Here is a 20,040-nt window from a genome sequence, read left to right on the forward strand (position 1 = left end):
TTTTTTCTTCAAGCATTACGTTTGGCAGTAAATGTGAATTTGAGGCTATCAAAGCCTTGTGCATGTACACACGTTAAAGGGTTTTTTCATACCTCTGAGGGTGGGCATCATCCTACCGATATGTGTTACACGTGCTCAGTTGGTAGCACTCTTGCCTTTGAGTAATTTGAGGGTTCAAGCCCCACGTCGGTACTTTGTAACTCGTGTATACCAGGCTGACACTCCAGTGCGGTAAGCTGCTACATTTTCAGAGACCCCATCTGCCTGTTCAGGCTGACTTTAAAGATCCTATTGCATCACTCACAAAGAGAAGAGTTTCTCCCAGTGTTGTGCTCAACAATACCCCAAATAAAAACTTATCATTCACTTTATGGTTGTTTGTGGAACACTGCTGTGTCACATTGACCCTTGTGGTTTCTGACAAATTCAACAACAAAATGACATTTGTAAAGTGCTTTTCATGTCAGGAGGATGTTCCAAGATGCTGAACAGTCGGGACCCGAGTGTGGGGGGGCAGGGTTGGGATGAGGAAGGGCAGAGGGAGTAGGAGGGCGGTTGAAGGCACTATCGAAAAGGGGGTGGGGGGGTCTTGAGTCGTGCCTTGAAGGAGGCAAGGGAGGGAGTGAGGCGAAGGGATTGTGGGATGGAGTTGTAAAGGGTGGGGGCAGAGACTGAAAGCTCGGCCGCCAATAGTAGGGCAGATCGGGCGGGATTGGAGCAGACCAGAGCCTGCTGAACAGAGGGAGTAGACAGGTTGATAGGGGGTTAGCAGGTCAGGGAGGTAGGAGGGGGCAAGGCCGTGGAGGGCCTTGAAAGTGAGAACGAGGATTTTGAATTGTATCCTCTGAGGGATGGGGAGCCAGTGGAGCCAGGGGAGGGTGGGGGTGATGGGGTCAAATGCAATCACTACACTTCACTGTAAATCCTGTGACGTGCTTTTAGACGTCTTCCTGACGTGACAGGCACTTTATCAAATGTAAGGATTATTATTAGTGAATCTACACCCCAATTGCTTGCTCCATGGGCTCTGATAATCTGATAACAAGGGACACAAACCTACACACAGTACTCCAGCTGCAGCCTACTCAATTCTTTGTAGATTTAACATGACCACATGTGTGCTTTCCAGCAGGGGACACTGAATAGTGATCAGAAGTGGGAAGCATGGCTGACTATTTATCTTTCTAGCCCTAGGCTAATTGTAGAACCACCACAGCTGAGATCAGCTAAAACGGCAAAGCTACCATGGATCAAATCTTTCTCATCTTTGGCTCAGAATCACCCAACACAGCAGTACTTTCAATAAATAAGGTATTCAATTAAACTTTGTGGAAGTAAAAAAACACAATTAATCCATGAAGAAGAATGCAAGAGGCATGGACAGATTAGGGATGTGGGTGTATATGTGGTAAATGAAGTTTAACTACAGGTACATTATGGGGAAAACATGAAACAGAAATATCCCTTTAATGGTAAAATTATCTAGGAGAGTGGAGGAACAGAGGAAGCTGGGGAAATAGATACACAGATCAAGAAAAGCTAGACTGCAGATGAAAAACATAATAAAAAAGAGCAAATGTGCTTATTCGCATCGTCTTTCACAGAAAGCTGTCAATAGGGGGTGCAAGACGTTGCTGTATGTTCTCACCAGTGGGGGCAGATCCATGGGCAAACCACATTTTTACCAATCCAGCTTTCTGCCTTAATAACTAAAATGCTCTGTCACCACTGTGCAATGTGCTAACACATTGTAACCAATGGGCTATACTGATGGTACAATAATAAGCATCAGGTTCCTGAGAACTGCACAGTTGACCTTAGCATTATCTTGGTTAGTACTTCCAATGAATGTGGCATCTAGCTTAAATAAAGTTTTCCTGACTCGAATGCTAAATATTGCTCTTTTAATATAATTTAGTACAAATCATGCACTTATTAAAAAAATCAAAACTATCCAACTGTATGAAGCACTTTCAAACCCAGTCATTAGAGTAGTACAATAATGCAATTCAAATTTGAAGCTAATAGTCACAAAGATATTTACAGCACATTAAACATTTAGATATCAGCAGCACATCTTCCTTCAGTTCTACTGATGGGATATAAATTGCAGTAGATTTATAATTGCAGTATTTCACATGGTATTTTAGGGTTAGGGAATGGAGGGGAATGGGAGAGGGGATTAGGAGCGGTGGAGGCTCATGTGGAGTATAAACATGAGCTTGTTTGGCCGAAATGCCTATTTCCATCCTTCCATGTAATAATGGATTCCTTAACAAGAGATCAAAGACATGCAAACGGACTCCTTCCAGAAGTAGGTCATGCCGATGCCCAGGAACAATCTATTTTTGGAGCCAAGTTCTTGTAGATACACATAATTCAATAAAGAAATACCACAAATTATATCTCGATATTTTTCACACTCAGTTCTCCAGTGCAACTAATTCCAGCCAGGACGAGGACTTTGAGGTCCAGACCATCTAAAAAAAAATCAACGCATAACGTAACAGTTAATAATAATAATAATTTGGTCGCTCCAACCACGGCTGTTTGTGGGACACTGCTGTGCGCAATTGGCTGCTTCGGTTTGCCCACATCCAACAGTTATTAAATGTTGCACTGACATTTCAACAGCATTTGGTATTTGTCCAAAATCAACTTAAATCGCATAACTTTTTTTGGAAAGCACATTTTCTATTATCCACATTTGTGATATAGTGTCTGTGTGTATGTGTTGTCTGTGTGTGTATAGGTGTGTGCCTGTAATAACCTTATAACATACAGCACAAAATGCGTGTCTTCTGTATGTTCAGCTTAACAGAACGGGACGCTGCCTCTCTTATAAAAGCAACCGGACTGACCGTGGAGCGAGCTGCAGCCTCTTGTTCCGGGGTCCCATTTGTGGTTGTGATCCTCTCCCTGGAAAGGCAGCATTGAAGCATATTTTATGTAACCAACACTCATTTCCATGTTTTACTATTTCCTTTTTAAATCTTTCTTTTGATCAGTCCACCCAGTAAATGCTATTTCATTACTAGAGAAGCTCCAACAATAAGTCTGACTATGCTGCCCTCACTGAACAACAACAACGAGTACATTTGTATAGTGCCTTTCACGTCGGGAGGACGTCCCAAGGCGCTGGACAGTGTACAGCACTTCAGACCCAAGCTGGGGTCAGGAGGGGAGAAGGGAGGGGAGGGGTCGATGGCATGGTTGAAGAGGAGGGTCTTGAGGCGGGACTTGAAGGAGGCTAAGGAGGGGGTGAGGCGGAGTGATTGGGGGATGAAATTCCAGAGGTTGGGGGCAGAGTGGCTGAAGGCTCTTCCGCCAATGGTGGGGCGGCTGGGTCGGGGGACGTGGAGCAGGCCAGAGCCGGCTGAGCGGAGAGAGCGGGTGGGTTGGTAGGGGGTTAGGAGGTCGCAGAGATTGGGTGGGGCAAGGCCATGGAGGACTTTGTAGGTGAGGACAGGATTTTGAACTGGATCCTCTAACGAATAGGGAGCCTATGGAGTCGGGCGAGAATGGAGGAGATGGGGTCACGGAGTTTGGTGCGGGAGAGGACACGGGCTGCAGAGTTCTGGATTACCTGCAGCCTGTGGAGGGAGGAGTTAGGAAGGCCAACAAGCAGGGCGTTTGCATAGTCGAGCCTGGAGGTGATGAAGGCATGAACAAGAGTTTCAGCGGCCTGAGGGGTGAGGTAGTGGCAGAGTTGGGCTATGTTACAGAGGTGAGGGAAGGCAGAGCGGGTCATGGCTTGGATGTGGGGAAAAGACAGATGAGGGTCGAACAAGACACCGAGGTTCCTGACTGGTTTGGTGAGTTGAAGTGTGCAACCATGGAGGTTGATGCTGCCAGAGCCTGAGGTGCTGAGGCGCTGGCGAGAGCCAATCAGGAGGGCCTCAGTCTTGTTCACAATCAACTGTAGAAAATTTGTCCTCCTCGAGGACTTGATGTCCGACAGGCAGTCTGTCAGGAGAGCAGTGGTCCTGGAGTTGAGGGTGGAGGCAGAAAGATAGAGTTGGGTGTCATCCACATACATATGTAAGTTGACCCCATATCTGCGGATGATGTCACCAAGGGGGAGACTGTAGATATTAAAGCGGAGAGGGCCAAGGACAGAGCCCTGGGGGACGCCAGACGTGACAGTGCGGGGGCTGGAGGAGAAACCGTTAGAAGCAACAAAGTGGAAACAGTGAGAGAGATAGGAATCGAACCAGGCAAGGGCAGGTCCGCGAAGATTAAGTAAAGAGGAGAGGATGAGGATGGAATGGTCGACAGTGTCGAAGGCGGCAGAGAGGTTGAGGAGGACAAGGAGGCAGAGGGAGCCCTGATCACAGATGTTCAGAATGTCATTAGTGACTTTGACCAGGGCTGTTTCCGTGCTGTGGGCAGTGCGGAAGCCGGATTGGAGGGGTTCAAAGAGAGAATGGCGAGAAAGAAAGGAGCGGAGCTGGGACGTGACAACTGGTTCCAGGACCCTGGAGAGGAATGGGAGGTTAGAGATGGGGCAGTAGCTGGAGAGGAGAGATGGGTCCAGGGAAGGTTTTTTCAAGATGGGAGTGATGACAGCTGTATTAACCACCTATTTTTTAAATCACATTTTTTTCAACAGAATTTACATGTTTTAGAGATATCTCGGAATGTCTCATACACATCGCAAAAGGGATGATCACAAGAAAGCCTGCTTTCATAAATACAGGCCGTTCCCATTAGAACATGGTGGTTTGGGTGCACAAATTTAGACTCCAAGATTATAATTTGCTAAAAAAAACACCACTGGTCAGCACTTCAGATCATCAGATTATCAAAGACATCACTTCCTGTGTGAAGTCACGTCTGTGACCCTTTCTGCGTACACCTCCAGAATGTCAGCCAGTCAGTATCAGAATCTGGAAGTGTACTGCTTGGTCCAATTGTGTTACAAGTGGACCCATACTATACAGTGCACGTTATAACTGAGTAGGAGTCAGATCCACAAGTGCTGTAACTTTATATAAGACCATACCTGTTTTTCCTGGATCAGAAGTACCAGGCCAGGGACATCTGCCCTGGTAACCTGGGTGATGGGTTGAATATCGGGAAGAGTGGCTCTCCCTCTGTCCAAGCTGGAACGGCTGATGGACATCGCTACTGTGGGGATTAAGCCCTTCAAAAGTTCCTATCAATATGAACAGAATTGGGTGAGAGGAATTGCCAGTTTCAGACATAGGAGTAGAAATCCACCTGGGTCTAGACACATTATATTTTCTTAGCACTTCAGAGCGCCCAAAATTTGGAAAATTCTTAAATCCATCTTTAATTCTAAAGCCCTTTATTTGCAAATACTTTTAAGAACGTCTTTGAAGACAAGATTGAATTCAACAATTTGCCAAATTCTGCACTCTCTGAGCTGACAAGGACTTTGGAGTAAATCTAAAACAAGATGGGATTTCTCCCCAAGAAATTGCCCATAAAATCACAAGCTTGTGAATTCTACTCTGAATCCTAAACTTATATAATAATAATAATAATAATCCTTGCATTTGATATAGCGCTTTTCACGTCGGGAGGACGTCCCAAAGCGCTTCACAGAACACACTGTAAAGTGAATTGACTGTATATTTGTGGGCGAACGCGGCAGCCAATTGCACACAGCAATGTCCCACAAACAGTCGTAGATTGAAAATGACCAATTTTTTTTTATTATTGTTTTTTGGTTTTTTTGGCGGGATTGTTATTATCTTGTTGATACTCGTCAACAAGGTGATGTCTCACCACTATATATATATATGTACATATATATATATACATATATATATATATGGTCTAGAACTGCAGCAGCATTTACCCACTATTGGAGGAGTTATGGATTATTATTTCTAAGTGTTACACAAGGCATCATAAAAACAGGAGATTACTGCAGATGCTCTTATAGGATTTAGAAAGGGATCAAGACATCGACTACCTCCTTAAGTCAATATGTTAATTATTGCAGGGCTTTCATTTTTTATTCCAATTAAAACAAATGGTTTCACTTTCATCAGTGTTTGAAAATGGAATGGAAGAATTCAGAATGCTCGGTTCCCTTTAGGAATGTTCCTGAAATCTCCAGGTGAGAAGCCTCCCATCTCTGTAGTTGGATGAGATGAATACTTTTTGTACAAACCTATGCAATAAGAACTTAAATTATCCAGTATTCCATCCCATCTCTGTCATGCACAATGTGGAAGCAACGAATAATAATCAAAAGTGAACACTTGGCGCTGGTCACTAACCGGGTCCATGAGGTCGTGGCTTGCTCTGTATTGTCCTCTTCTTCTGTTCACAAGTGGTTCTCAGGAGGAGCCTCAGCTCCTGAAAACGCTGAATCTGACTCTCCTAAAACCAGGAACAAATTCACAGCAGTTAATTCCCAGAAAAAATACTCCAAGACTAACCTTCAGGAATGCTACAAATGGTTCATTTTGTGGCGATCTTCAGATGACTGCTAAATCAATGCAACAAGAATAACAAAATTGCATTTGTAAAGCGCCTTTCATGTCGGAAGGATGTCCCAAGGAGCTGGACAGCCAGAGTTTTGGACCCGAGCTGGGGGTTGGGATTGGGGAGGGTGGAGGGCGGGGGGTGGGGTGGGGGAAGCAGGGTGATCGAAAGCACAGTTGAAGAGGAGGGTTTTGAGATGGGTCTTGAAGGAGGCAAGGGAGGGGCGAGGTGGAGGGACTGTGGGATGGAGTTCCAGAGGATGGGGGCAGTGGTTGAAGGCCCATCTGCCAATGGTGGGGCGGGCAAGGCGGGGGACATGAAACAGGCCCACTGAGCAGAGGGAGCAGGCAGGATGGTGGGGGGTTAGGAGGTCACAGAGGTAGGGGGGAGCAAGACCATGGAGGGCCTTCAAGGTGAGGACCAGGATCTTGAACTGTACCCTCTGTGTGATGGAAAGCCAATGGAGTCGGGCGAGGATGGGGGTAATAGGGTCACGGAGTCTGGTGCGGGAAAGGACATGGACTACAGAGTTCTGGATGATCTGCAGCCTCTGGAGGGAGGAGTTGGGGAGGCTGACAAGCAAGGAGTTTGCATAGTCAAGCCTCAATGTTATAATGCGTGTATGAGGGTATCGGCGGTCTGCAGTGTGAGATAGTGTCGGAACCGGGCGATGTTGCAGAGGTGGGGGAAGGCAGAGCGAGTCATGGCGCAGATGTGGGGTAGAAAAGATAGTTGAGGGTCAAACAAAATGCCAAGGTTCCGGACTGGCTTAGCAAGGTGGAGTGTGCAACCATGGCTCAGGTGCCCAGCAGTGTGAAGGACTTTGAGACGTCCGACTGAAGGGTGCTATATAAATGTGTGCTGTATTGTAAAACATACACTGCAGCTAATATTTTTTTTAATGAGATTAAATAGGATTTGAACGCGACTACTAAAATAATACACAATAGTAACTAGGCAAGAGCATATTCCTTTGAAGGCAGCAAGACAGGAATATGGTGTTGAAAGGGTAAGAGATGGACAAGACTGCCGAACGAGGCAGTAACACACCAAGGAGCAGTGTTGCTATCAGAGTGAGAAGAAAGCTGTGCAGCGTATCAGCATTATCTCATTCTAAAGATGAATCCGTGATTTCCAATACATTCCTATAGATTTAATAAAAATGCTTTCAATTCATAAAAATACTTCCTGATAAAGTTAACAAAATCACAGATGTTCCAATGCACACAAATGAACGGAATTTCAAATAATTATAGAAATTACAGCACAGGATGAGGTCATCGGCTCTATCAAAACTAAGACGGTAACACCCCAACCCCCACCTGACTGCAATCTTATCCCCCCCGAATGACCGAAGTCTGCCCCCACCCCACAGTGATCCAATCGCCTCCTATCCCACACTGACCGCAATCTCCCCCCACCCCACAATGAGCAGTCTCCCACACCCCACACTGACCGTAGTCTTCCCCACCTTACACTCACCATAGTCTCCCCTATCTCACACTGACTGTAGTCTCCCCCACCTCACACTGACTGTAGTCTCCCCCACCCCACACTAACCCCAGTCTCCCCAACCCCACACTGACCGCAGTCTCCCCCACCCCACACTGACCGCAGTCTCCCCCACCCCACACTGACCGCAGTCTCCCCCACCCCACACTGACCGCAGTCTCCCCCACCCCACACTGACCGCAGTCTCCCCCACCCCACATTGACTGCAATATCGACCCCATGACAAGTAAAGTAGCTTATGTGGCTGTAGTATATGCATCAAATGGAGATGTATATGCCAGCAGACATGTATGCAAAGACTGACCTTGAAAAACCCAAATTAATCACCTTCTGTTCCGATACCTGGTCCTGTCCTCTCTGTTACCAGATGGTATTTGCCTTGTAAAATAAACCTCTACAAACCTAGATCATTAGTTGGGAATCACCTCAAGCATGTACGCTCCATCTGTATACCTACCTTCTTCTCTAGAAGCTCCTCCATTGTACATTGACTGTGAGACTGCAGGTACTTCACGTGGAAAAGCTTCCCATCAAACACCTCCCACGGCATCAGATCAACCATTTTAAATGGAAATCCACAGGCACTATTAGCTGAAACAAGGACGGTTAGCCCACGAACAAAGAGGGATGCCAGGTGCACAGCCCGAGAGTCAACACGGGGCACCTGAAAAAGAAAGCCAAAGATTAATGGTGTACAATGACGGCAAATTATTCACTGACTGCACTAACTGTGTGAAACAGCGGTTGTCAGTAAGGGGGTCCATCTGGTACCATCTATACTAGCAGAATAGTCAAAATAGGCTAAGCAGCATAACCAACAGATCAAGTGAAACAATTCAGAAAGAAGTTTTTACCAAAGCTTGCTTTGAACAAGTTAAAAATCAACACTGTTTGTCAAGGGTCGCAGGGTTTTGCTTCCTTGATTAATTCCTTGTGTGTGTCTCTAACCCATCTCGAGAAATGAGTTTTGAAATGATAGTGGGCAGAATTACGCAACTTTAAGACCGTAAACGAATTCATCCCGGACAGAATAAAAGATCTTTGTTCAGTAATAAACTGTTGCAAAATCCCCAGAAATTATTCACAATAATTTCCCTAATGGTTATCATGGTGTAACTGCAATTTTTAGCACTGTATTTGTATGAAAAAATATAATGCAGTGATTTTCCACAATTTCCACAATTGAACACTTTCCCAGCCTTGATATGTTTCAATGTAAAGCTCTGACACAGACAGTACTATTACTAACTAAAGCGCAAATCTAATTCTTCGGATAGTTTATGACATTTGATTTCTTCATGGATTTGTTCCCCTGAGAGCAACAGGAAATGAAAAAACACATTTTTATAAGTCACACAGAAGTACTAGGGTCTTTTTGGAGTTTGCCTGGTGTACCACTCTACAAAACCAGTCAGGGCTCCCATTCCAGCATAAATTCTCCATTTGGCTTGGAAGGCCACAGTAGACAGGCATCTTAACATCTGCTCTTTGCTACCGGCAAAGGTTACAACACAGAAACAGCTCACCTTATAAGTATGAATTATTCTTTATTGAGGGTCTGTACTAAAGCTGCAGCAGTTGATTGGGGGTTGGAGGGGATAGATAATAAAGAAGATCTATTGTTAGCGGTAATGTTACAGGTCGGCTTTTTCCTAGTAAGAGTGCGTCACTCAATTTTACAGCGTATCCTGTGAAGGGTTTTTTACAAGATAACACCTTCCCTCAGCATGAAAGGCACTATATCAAATTGTAAATATTCATTCAATTAGTAAGAATATAAGAAATAGGAGCAGAAGTAGACCATATGGCCCCTCAAGCCTGCCCCACCATTTAATAGGATCATGGCTGATCTTCTAACCTAATTCCATTTACCTGCCCTATCCCCATATCCTTTCAGTTTTTAAAAATCTATCTAACTCAGTCTTGAATATATGTAGTATAACTTATCTGGAGGATTTGTCGGCCAGAACAATGGAAGAAACTCCTTTTTATTTTCAACTAGCTGTGCCAATTGCAGTTTTGCTTGCAACTAAAGGAACCAATATGCAATGTAGATTGACACACGGAGAGACAAACATTTCATCTTTATTTATACTCATCTGGGAGGACTCCTTTTTGGAGGACTTAGAGGGAGGTCTTGGTGCTTTAAAAATATAATTTTGTTGTTGCCACCGCTTAGCTTCCTCTGTGTTTTTTATTAATAAACCAGTCTAGAATCTTGGTGTCTTGTCTGACCCTTAACTATCCTTTTTACTCCACATCCGTGCCTTCCCGCAACACCGCCCGGCTCCGCCACTGTCTCTCACCGCAGGCCGCCACAACCCTCATACATACATTTATAACGTCCAGGCTCGACTATGCAAATTCCCTGCTTATCAGCCTCCCCCACTCCTCTCTCCATAGGCTGCAGATCATCCAGAACTCTGCAGCCCAGGTTCTCTCCTGCACCAGACTCCGAAATCCTATCACTCCCATCCTTGCCGAACTCCACTCTTATGACCATCTGCTTTGACCATCACCCCTCCATCCCCCCCTCTCCACCCTCCCTGTTCCCAACCCCCAGCTTGGGTCCGAAACACTGATTGCCCAGCGCCCTGGGACGTCCTCCCGATGTGATAGGCCTTATACCAGTGTAATTTTGTTGTTGTTGTTTTGTTCCCGCCACATGTGCTTCCAACTAAGACAAGCTGACAACATGAACAAGCAGGAAAGCGTCAGTTGGGATGTAATATAACTAGTACAATAAGCTTTGTTTAACAAGATAAGTGATCGAAGTTGGGTAATTCAGCAAACAAATTGCTGGATCTGTCCCAGCTGATTCTATCACTGTCTTCCTGGAAGTTAAAACTGAAATCAGAATCCGAGCAGCATTCTTGAGAATCGGTAATGATGCCTCTGCGATTCATCATTGCAAATTGTGTAAATCAGACCATAGGGTGCCTGCAGTTAAAGCAATACCAACATCCTAAGGGATTATTACAAACCGTGCAGATAGTTTTTAAAATGAGTTTGTTAATTTGGACAGTTGCGAACTCAATGCAAAAGTCGCTGACATAGGATAGGCATTAGGTCTAGGAAAATAACAGGCAATGCAAGGAACTCCATTCTCGCATTACATTTCCATTATACCCGGTAAACGAGTCTCCTGATGTATTTATTAGGTGTATTTTACAGAAATGCCAACATGCCCACTGAATTAATGAATGAAATTGGATTTCTGTATAGTTGGCTTTTAGTTTTCTAAGCTAAATAAAATGTCAGCCGCTTAATGTTTCTTAAAGCAGTTCACACAATAGAATAGTCTTCTCATATTTCGCTTCATTCTCACTTTGTAATCTTACCTCAGGAGCCTGCCTCCAACATTCTGGTTACTGGATTCCTTTACATTCAGACTTCTTTCTTACAAAGACATTTTATTGGTTTCTTACCTTATCTTTTTATTCGTTATGAAGGCAGAATGCTTCTATTTTAAAGTCAGCACTTCTCCTTTTAATATGAATTGAGAAATATTCCCACTGCAAATTCGAGGTTAAAGGTTACTAAGTACTTAAGAGACTACAACACATCAGAGGGAGGGGGGAGGGGAATCAGATATCACAAAGAGCAAGAATGAAGCTCAAGATTATTGTTTTGACCTGCAAGATATGGCGCTGCCTTTAAACACACTCTAGGTATTTGTTATTCTCTACAAACATACAATATTAACTGGATTTTAATGCCTCTGTGATGCTGTAAAGGTTGCCCAGTGTGGAGCTGAAAAATAATTGTGCTACACGTGACATCAGTACTCTTGTGTCGATTGTGTTAGTCTGGGGTTAAAGTGATTAAGTTTGAGTGTTATTACATTTAAATGTAAATGCATTACATGCTGGCCAATATTCCTCCCTAATCCGAAATCACTGCGAAAAAAACTATTTAATTTGATTACTCTTGTTTGTGGGAAGTTGCTGGCACAGATTGGCTGCTGCGTTTGCCTACATAACATTCTGTATTAAATGCAAGTTTATTATTTATTTCCAGATGATTATCCATAATCCCTTTATCAATTGAACCATTAATTTAGGTCCTGTCTACCTTGTGATTCAAGTGGCCATCAAGGGACAGTCATCATCCCCTCCCGGCTGCTATTTTAAACAAAGTGGCTTTTCCTCAGGGTATCAGAGTGGTGCAGTGGTAGCATTCTTGCATCTGAGTCAGAAGATTGTGGGTTCAAGTCCCACGTCGGAACTTGGAATTACGTTGTTGAAGCTGACACTCCAATGCAGCAGCCTGCGGGTGTGCTGCAATGTCGGAAGTGCCGTCCCTCAGTTGAGACATTAAACCGAGGTCTTGTCTGCGCGTTCAGGAGGACTTTAAAAGATTCCACGGCACTATTCGAAAAGAACATAAGAATCTGCTAGCTGAAAGAAGACCAAAGTCCATCTCGTTCGCTTTTCACCATCCTGGCAGTCACCTGACATGTCATGTCCCAAAGTATATATTGTATCCCGAGATATTATTTTCTAGCAGAAATCTATCTAATTAGTTCTTGAAACAAACAACATTTTCTGCTTCCGCTGACTAATTAAGGAGCCTGTTCCGTAAGTTTACTACTTTCTCACTGAAGCAGTGTTTAATATTTTGAAAATAGACATGTCACACATTCAATGCTACAGCATAAGTACAAGAAAAAGTTAACTTTTACTTGAATAAAATATTTATTGTGAACATGCATACATCAAGTGCAAGCTGCTCAAATACAACAATTTTACAACAACAACTTGCATTTATATAGTGCCAATCATGCTGGACAGCGTCTTGGAATGCTTTACATCACGTAGCGCCTTTCACATCGAAAGAATAATAATAATCCTTGGATTCGATACAGTGCTTTTCACATCTTCTGGACGTTTCAAAGCACTTCACAGAATATACTGTAAAGTGAATTGACTGTATATTTTGTGGGAGAAACATGGCAGCCAGCACACAGCAGTGCCCCACAAACAGTCGTGAATTGAGTGACCAAATTATTATTTTTTTTAGTACTTATTATCCCCAGAAAAGCAAACCGGTAATCGACTAACAACTGGGTTCCTACTTACTGCTAGGTAAACAGAGGCATGTGGAGTAAGGAAACTTGCCTAACATTTCGCCCTGCTGGGAATAGAACCCAGGTCTCTCGCTTACGAGGCGAGTGCTCCAGGACTCCACGGTGTTGATACAAGAAGTCTCAAAGTGCTTCCCAGAATTGGAATGGAGCCTGAGATGGGGTTGGGGAGAGCTTGGGTTGTGGGGGGGAGGGGGTGGAGTAAAAAAGAGGTGACCAAAAGCTTGATCGAAAAGAAAGGTCTTAAGATGGACTCTAAAGGCAGGATGGGATAACGTTAATGTAAATAATGTAAAATATAACAGCCCCGCAACAGCGTAAAGTGAAACCAGGCACAGCTAAAATGGTAGAAATCATCTTCTCTGCTGAGATGGATGCTGCCACCTGCCCAAACGCACACACACAGAATAACCTACATTTCAGAGAGCAAACCACTGAAGAGTTTTGACAAATAATGGTTAATCCAGATCTTTCCGGCTCAATTACTGGCAGGCGAGTGCTGCAAGCCCTGCACGTGGGCTGCTCAAGCACTTCAAAGAACAGAGCTTGCGAAACCAGTTTTTGGCCCCCCTACAGTAAATATTTTATGGTAAATAGCCCCATTTACTGTTTATGTTACTGCTGTTTGGTTTGTGTGCTTGGCTGGCAGTGTAAACGGGCACTTTTCATAAGAAGTCGGTTTGTTACCAATCTTGCACTTGCTGACTGGAGTTTATAAGTGAAGCCTGGCTGCTTTAGTCTGACGACAATATTTGGAGTAAATAATGACAAGAAAGCATAAAATCTTTCCAACTACGCTGAGTTCAGCTCTTAACCCTTCCAGCACAACAGATTGCCGCACATTGCTCCGTTTATAAACTGAGAGTACATAATAGAGCTGGCATTCACAGTGGGTGGAATGGTGGTGCAGGAATGTTACAACAATCCGACCATTAAAGTCATTGGCAAAAAAGAAACTAATAGATGAAAGATTTTATGTGCTATAATTACCCAACTTTTCCATAAACTATTAGAAACAGGACTTTCTCTGCTGCAAATGGCTTCAAAGTTTAATTTCCACAGAGCTGCTGAAGGTCCATTGCACACAGTTCTGACAGTCGTTGTGTTCCCTCCCTCCCCCCTCTCCCCCTTCACAGGATGCTGGCTGGAGTCCGGAGCTCTGATGAAAGCTCGCTATCTCCAAAAGCGCAGCCATCTGTCCCCACTGGAAAAGCGCAAACCCCAGGCAGATGTAACACTTGCATTCCACACCATGAGCAACAATGGCCACTCTGACAGGTGCATGAACCCACAGCAGATGACGGGCAGGTGCACTAGGCGCTGCTGAGTTACTGCAGGCTGCACCCCCAGGCAACACCTGCCACTACACACACAGGTCAGCTTCACACAGCAATCCAACGCTGCTCGACTGATAGGCTGTAGCCCCACCTCTGGAGCCTAAAGAGAAATCTACCCCGACCCTTTTCTAGCCGCTCACTATTTAAGTATTAATGCAGCACTGTTATTTTACAGATTAGGCATTTTAAAAGGATCTATTTTTCAGGTACCGACAATGACAAGCATTTAATAGAGACTGCGATACATCCAGATCTGTCCAGTAACTGTCAGTCTTTAATGAGAAACATTTCCCGAACAGCATGAAGTCCTCATTATGAATTACCCACTCTAGCATGATGGAATGTGCGCTGCTTAAATGAAAGATTTCTAACTGGCAATGACAAATTTTACTAATGAAAGGATTTGCTTTTTTCCCCTCTTAAATTAAAGAGGAGGCGGCGGTGGTGGTGGTGATGGGGGTAAATGAAGGAAGTCTACACTACAGTTGCTTTAAATGAGCAACAAACCAATTAAACACATCTTAAAAATGAAACTGACCAATAAACTGAAATGTACATTGTCTGAACTAGATACCAGATGCCTTGAACTCAATTCAGCAGCAGATTCAAAGCTACCCAATGCTGCTGTATTTTACTGTGGTGTGTGGAATGAAAGATCAGTGCACTGCCCATCTGTCCTCACTCCAGTACAAGTGTAACAGCCCTCTGGAACCAGGCCTTGTGTGAGCTTATAATGAGGTGTGTGTGTGCTGGAGTGTCTGCCTCTGTTAAACAAGGATGCAGATAGGAAAGAAAGTCAGGAATCAAAGTTCAGTCCCCTGTTACAGTGGTGGCGACACCAGAACTGCAGGCTTTATAATGAGGATCTGCTCTGCTCCTTGTACAACCAATCAGACCACTCGGTTACACCTTTTAAAAAAACACCACTTTATATCTCCTCATTCATTTTGTTTCGCTCTCTTTCTTTCCTTCCATTTCCCTCCAACCTGTCTCATTATAGAACAAAATTCAATCGTCTAAAGTGCAGGACTCCTGCTGGAATGCAGTCACAGCTGGCAGCTATTTGCAATGTTTGGTTCACTGCAGTAAATATTCACTTTATTCGTTTCAAGCCTGCACAGCCACGAGCTTGCACAGAGCAACCCTGCACAACTGGTTTTAAGAAGCGTGGACATTAGCTGTTTTGTAAGTAGGTTAGTGGCAGTGAATACTAAGCAATATGAAGCCAAAAAGGATTTGTTTGGGTGGCCGCCAGTTCATATAGCGAGAGAGACATCCTAGCCTGCATAGGCTAAAATAGGTTAACAATCCCATATAACCCAGCTCCTGCATTTTCAAAATTCCAGTAACAGCACTTTACCTAATGATTAGTGATGACAGCTGAAGCATGGTTTATTGACTCAAACACTGTTATCTACAAAAGCACGCAGAAAGCGTGCCAAATGCCTGTTTGTGACCCAGTGAATGATTGGTAAAGTATCCATGAATTCTGCAGCAAGTCTTTGTACGAACTTGGAACTGTAAACAGGGAACCAGTCTAACCAACTCCATTCTAGGAGAAACCCCTCATGCTGATAGGAAGATTCTCCCCTATCAGTGAAATCTCCAAAATGCCCCTGAAGGCAACGAGGGAATCCAGCATTGTAATGGGGGAGGATTCCCCATTCTAGGTGTACACTTCCAAAGATGGCTCAGTTGGTAGCACTCTCACCTCTGAGTCAAAACATTGTGGGTTTGAGCCCTATTTTGGGACTTTGAATTTTTAGTCTATGTCGACATTCCAGTGCAGTGAGCAAAGTTGCAGGTGCCGTCCTGATAAGATGTTAGACCACAGTCCTGTCTGCCTTTCAGATTGATGTTAAAAATCCCATGGCAATGTTAGAAAAGAAAAGGGAGTTTCTCCGGCTGTCTTGGCCAACAAACCCCCAAATAAAATTGGTCATTTATTCATGGCTTTTTTTTGGGAAATTGCTGTGCACAAATTGGCTGCTGTGTTTATCCACAAAATACACAATCATCATACTTTACAATACATTGGGTTTACACTAAAGACTATTGAACAGTAGGAAAGAAATAAAGGATAAGATTTACAGGTAAGTTAGATAGGTTTGTTTTAATAGTGTTCTAATTATGAGACTAACTATCCAAAGATTGAATGGTAAAAGGTCAATATTTATGGTAAATCTGGGGAATTATCTTTAGCACGTACCCGAGGGCAGTTTCCATCAACAATATATTATAAATCTCATAAGAAAAGATGCAGCATTAGAACTGGATAACAAACCAGGAAATATGAGTGACGTAAAGTTAGGAGAACATTTGAGAAATAGTGGCTATAAGTTAAGTAGCTTCACAGTGAGAAGAGAGAAATTGAATCAAGGATGAATGTGTTGAATTGGAAGAAAGCAAATTTCAACAGGATGAAGACAGCTCATTTAATCACTTGGAGAAATTGTTTTAATTTTCTGAACCAGTCCAGCAGTGGTAAGTGGTTGCGGAGGAAATACCTGAATGCCTGTCCAAAATATTCCATAAATCATTTGAAAAAGAAGAAAAGGAACATGATGGAAATCATGCAACATATATTTATATAGCACTTTTCACGTTGGCAGGATGTCTCAAAGTACTTAAATATATATGCCAAATAGTCTTCCTTCAGATGCAAGTAAATTTTTGAGACCGTAAGATAGATAGATTTGTGAAACTTAGAAAGCAGGGATCACACAAAGTGTAGAAATAAAGAGAATACAGTTGATAAACACACAGGTCATTTATCCATATTAGGGTCTCAAAAATATACTCACATCTGAGGGAAGGCCAATTGACATACAATCCCATCTTCTCCGTTTCCTCTTTTTCCAAAGATTTATAGCATATTGCACTACGTTGTCTAAGTCCCAGGTAGTACATTATAAGAGTCCACTGTAACCTACACACTAGTTTTAACTTCACCTCACTGTAGAATCACCTTTGCTCATTGTAATTAAAAAGGAAAATCTAGGAAATGATTCCTTTTACTGGTATCAACAGGAACATAGAGCTTTATGACTTGTTTAGTATGAGATGCACACTAAGAATGTTGGAATAAAATCTATCGCCAGAAGGTTAAGGTTGAAAAGTATACCAAAGCTATGGGTCTGTTGAAGGTCACAGTAACAAGCAAATGGGTGGAGTCAAGAACCTACCTGAATCTTAGCAAGAATGTCAGCTGGTTTATCACGGACACAGATAACCTGAGCCAGATATGCATCCACGTCCTCCAGGCAGAGTGTGGTTACCTAAAACACACAGTGAAACTCTTAGCTGCATTGCTCTTACCCGGCCTAAACTCCCACAAATATAAATCATTGGTCCAAATCACGTGGAGTGCAGGGAGCAATGTCTATTTATCTTTGTCGATGCTAAATTCGCTTCTGCCAATAAAGGTTTTTTTAAAAAATTCCAATATTTATCCTATATAACTTGACAAAATAACCCAATCATAAACAATAAAGGGATATAAAAATCACAGAATATTTACAACACAGAGAGAGGTTATTTTGCCCCTCATATCTGCACTGGTGTTATCTCCCCCACTGAAGTATCTGCTTAATCCTATTCCCCTACTCTTTCCCTGAACCCTTTAATTATTATTTTTCCTAAAGTATTTATCCATCTCTCCGTGAATTCTCCATGCAGTAACAGACTTTCTTTTTTTTACACATTTCAGTAAAAGAATTCCATAATTTAACAACCCTCTGTGAAAAGACTGAACTTTCATAAACTCCCTCTTTTTCCTTCTGGTAAAAATCCACAATTTACATCCTTATACAGACTCAACTGGTGTAATAAACATCTCTCCATTTACCCGCTAACACCATTCATAATTTTGAAAACTTCTCTTAGATGCTCCCTCCTCTTTAAACTCCGCTGCTCGAGCGAAAACAGTCCCAACTTTTCAAATGCTCTCCTCATAACCAGAACCTCTCATTCTGGTTAACTTGTTTGTGAAGTAAACCATGAATGAAACCATGCAAAGAAAAATATTAAAACCAAAGAGCTTACAGTCCTGTTAAAGGGAAGGGCAGCTCAGATGGCAAACTAATATTCCCATTTACAAGACTTCTCTGCGGAGGTGTCAATGTTATGAATATAGATGTCATTTGCAAGTGTGGAAACAGCCTCTGTGGGGTCAATCATGACACTGACTTAACTTGGCCTAGCTCAGCTCGAGTTAAGCCAGTATCTCCTCAACATAGGCCTTTCTCAGCATTTGAAAATGATCCCTGCGGATCAGGAATCTGAAAGGGAGCGCTGTCCAGAGCATTTCAGTCGAGTATGGAAACGGAAAGGTTTTACAATACCCTTTACAAAATTCCTTAAATAAAGAACACAATACGTTTGAATACTGCAGTTCTGACCCCAATGTCAGCAGGTCAAAATTAAATCTAGAAGCATACTCAAAAGGAGAAAAAGTTGCATTCAACATACCTTCCCATTAGTTATCTGCAGGAGCGCACACTGCTATGTTTGCTCTGGAACACTCTTCTACTATCCCTCTGCCTTGCCCCTTCCTTCCCCATTTTCAGGTCATGCCTGAATACCTTGCTATTTGACCGTGCCTACGGTCACCTCCCCCCGGCTTAGAATCGTGCTCCGCCAATGTCAAGTTCTCTGGGACGCTACCCTGGGGCGCTATATAAATGCAAGTTGTTGTTGTTTACCTGTAACGTAATATAGATCAGGAGGCAGCAGGCAGCGGCTAGAGGAGGCTCTAGAACAGCCATTTCTTCAGCAAACTCCTGTAAACCAAAGCATGCGAGAAACATGGAAAAACGCAGCTTCTCAACCTCTGGCCCTTCTGTCAACCACAAGGTTTGCAAGTCTGGAGTTCCTCCTGTGAAGAATAATAACAACTAAAAATAATCCTTGCATTTGAAATAGAGCTTTATCACATCGTTGAGATTTTTCTCAAAGCAATTCACAAGATGTTTACTGAGGAAACAATTTGGTTCAGTCCACTAGGTGTCCAAAAGATCCTGACAAACGGCAGTAAAAGGCTACAATTTTTGAGGCAGAAGACAAATGTATCCAAGCTACACGTACGTGGTATTGAGAACAATGATGGGAGGATTCCCACCCCCAACCTCGGAGGACATCTGAGTAATTATTTACTTCAGTAATTTCAGTAATTTCTAAAATTAAATCGTTCCTGACACTCTTCTATCCACTTCTGGAATTCAGTCATACACACCTCACTAAACAACGTGGGCTGGGTGAGCTGAAATAATATCTCCAAATTCAAAGTAAAGATACTTATAAGAAATAGTTTAGCTCCTAAAGAGTTTAGTGGAAATTCAAATTACATTTTGTAACAAAAAGAGCAAAGTATGGGGGCAGATGTCAGCACTTGCTGACACCTCCCCTTTTAATGATCTCAGCATTGAATAAAATAACTAACATTTGTATGCATCTTACCATGTCCAAATATCTTAAATTACTTTACAAAGCACTTACAATTACTATCAAGTGTAGGGACTATGAATTTGTAGCTAAACATGGCAGTCATTTTGAACTCAGTGAGTTGAACAGGTATCCAGCACTAAGTAATTGTTGGCTATACTTTGATTTAGGGACTTTGTTGAAGGGGGAAAAAAGCTGCTT

At 43.0% G+C, this 20,040-nt stretch overlaps 1 protein-coding gene across 1 annotated transcript in view; it reads right to left on the reverse strand.

Moving 5' to 3' along the window:
* Positions 1-1,434: 1,434 nt before the first annotated feature.
* The window catches only part of fam120b (family with sequence similarity 120B), a 29,248-nt gene continuing 10,642 nt past the window's right edge, over positions 1,435-20,040 (reverse strand). The window contains exons 5-11 of the mRNA XM_007912325.2: positions 19,101-19,273; positions 17,583-17,675; positions 8,432-8,638; positions 6,255-6,357; positions 5,006-5,158; positions 2,862-2,919; positions 1,435-2,480 (exon numbers count right to left, since the gene is read on the reverse strand). Coding sequence (XP_007910516.1) covers positions 2,441-2,480; positions 2,862-2,919; positions 5,006-5,158; positions 6,255-6,357; positions 8,432-8,638; positions 17,583-17,675; positions 19,101-19,273 — 827 coding nt within the window. The 3' untranslated portion in view covers positions 1,435-2,440. The remainder of the gene's footprint in view (positions 2,481-2,861; positions 2,920-5,005; positions 5,159-6,254; positions 6,358-8,431; positions 8,639-17,582; positions 17,676-19,100; positions 19,274-20,040) is intronic.

Source organism: Callorhinchus milii, unplaced genomic scaffold, assembly GCF_018977255.1.
Source record: "Callorhinchus milii isolate IMCB2004 unplaced genomic scaffold, IMCB_Cmil_1.0 Scaffold3, whole genome shotgun sequence".
NCBI classification, from domain to species: domain Eukaryota; kingdom Metazoa; phylum Chordata; class Chondrichthyes; order Chimaeriformes; family Callorhinchidae; genus Callorhinchus; species Callorhinchus milii.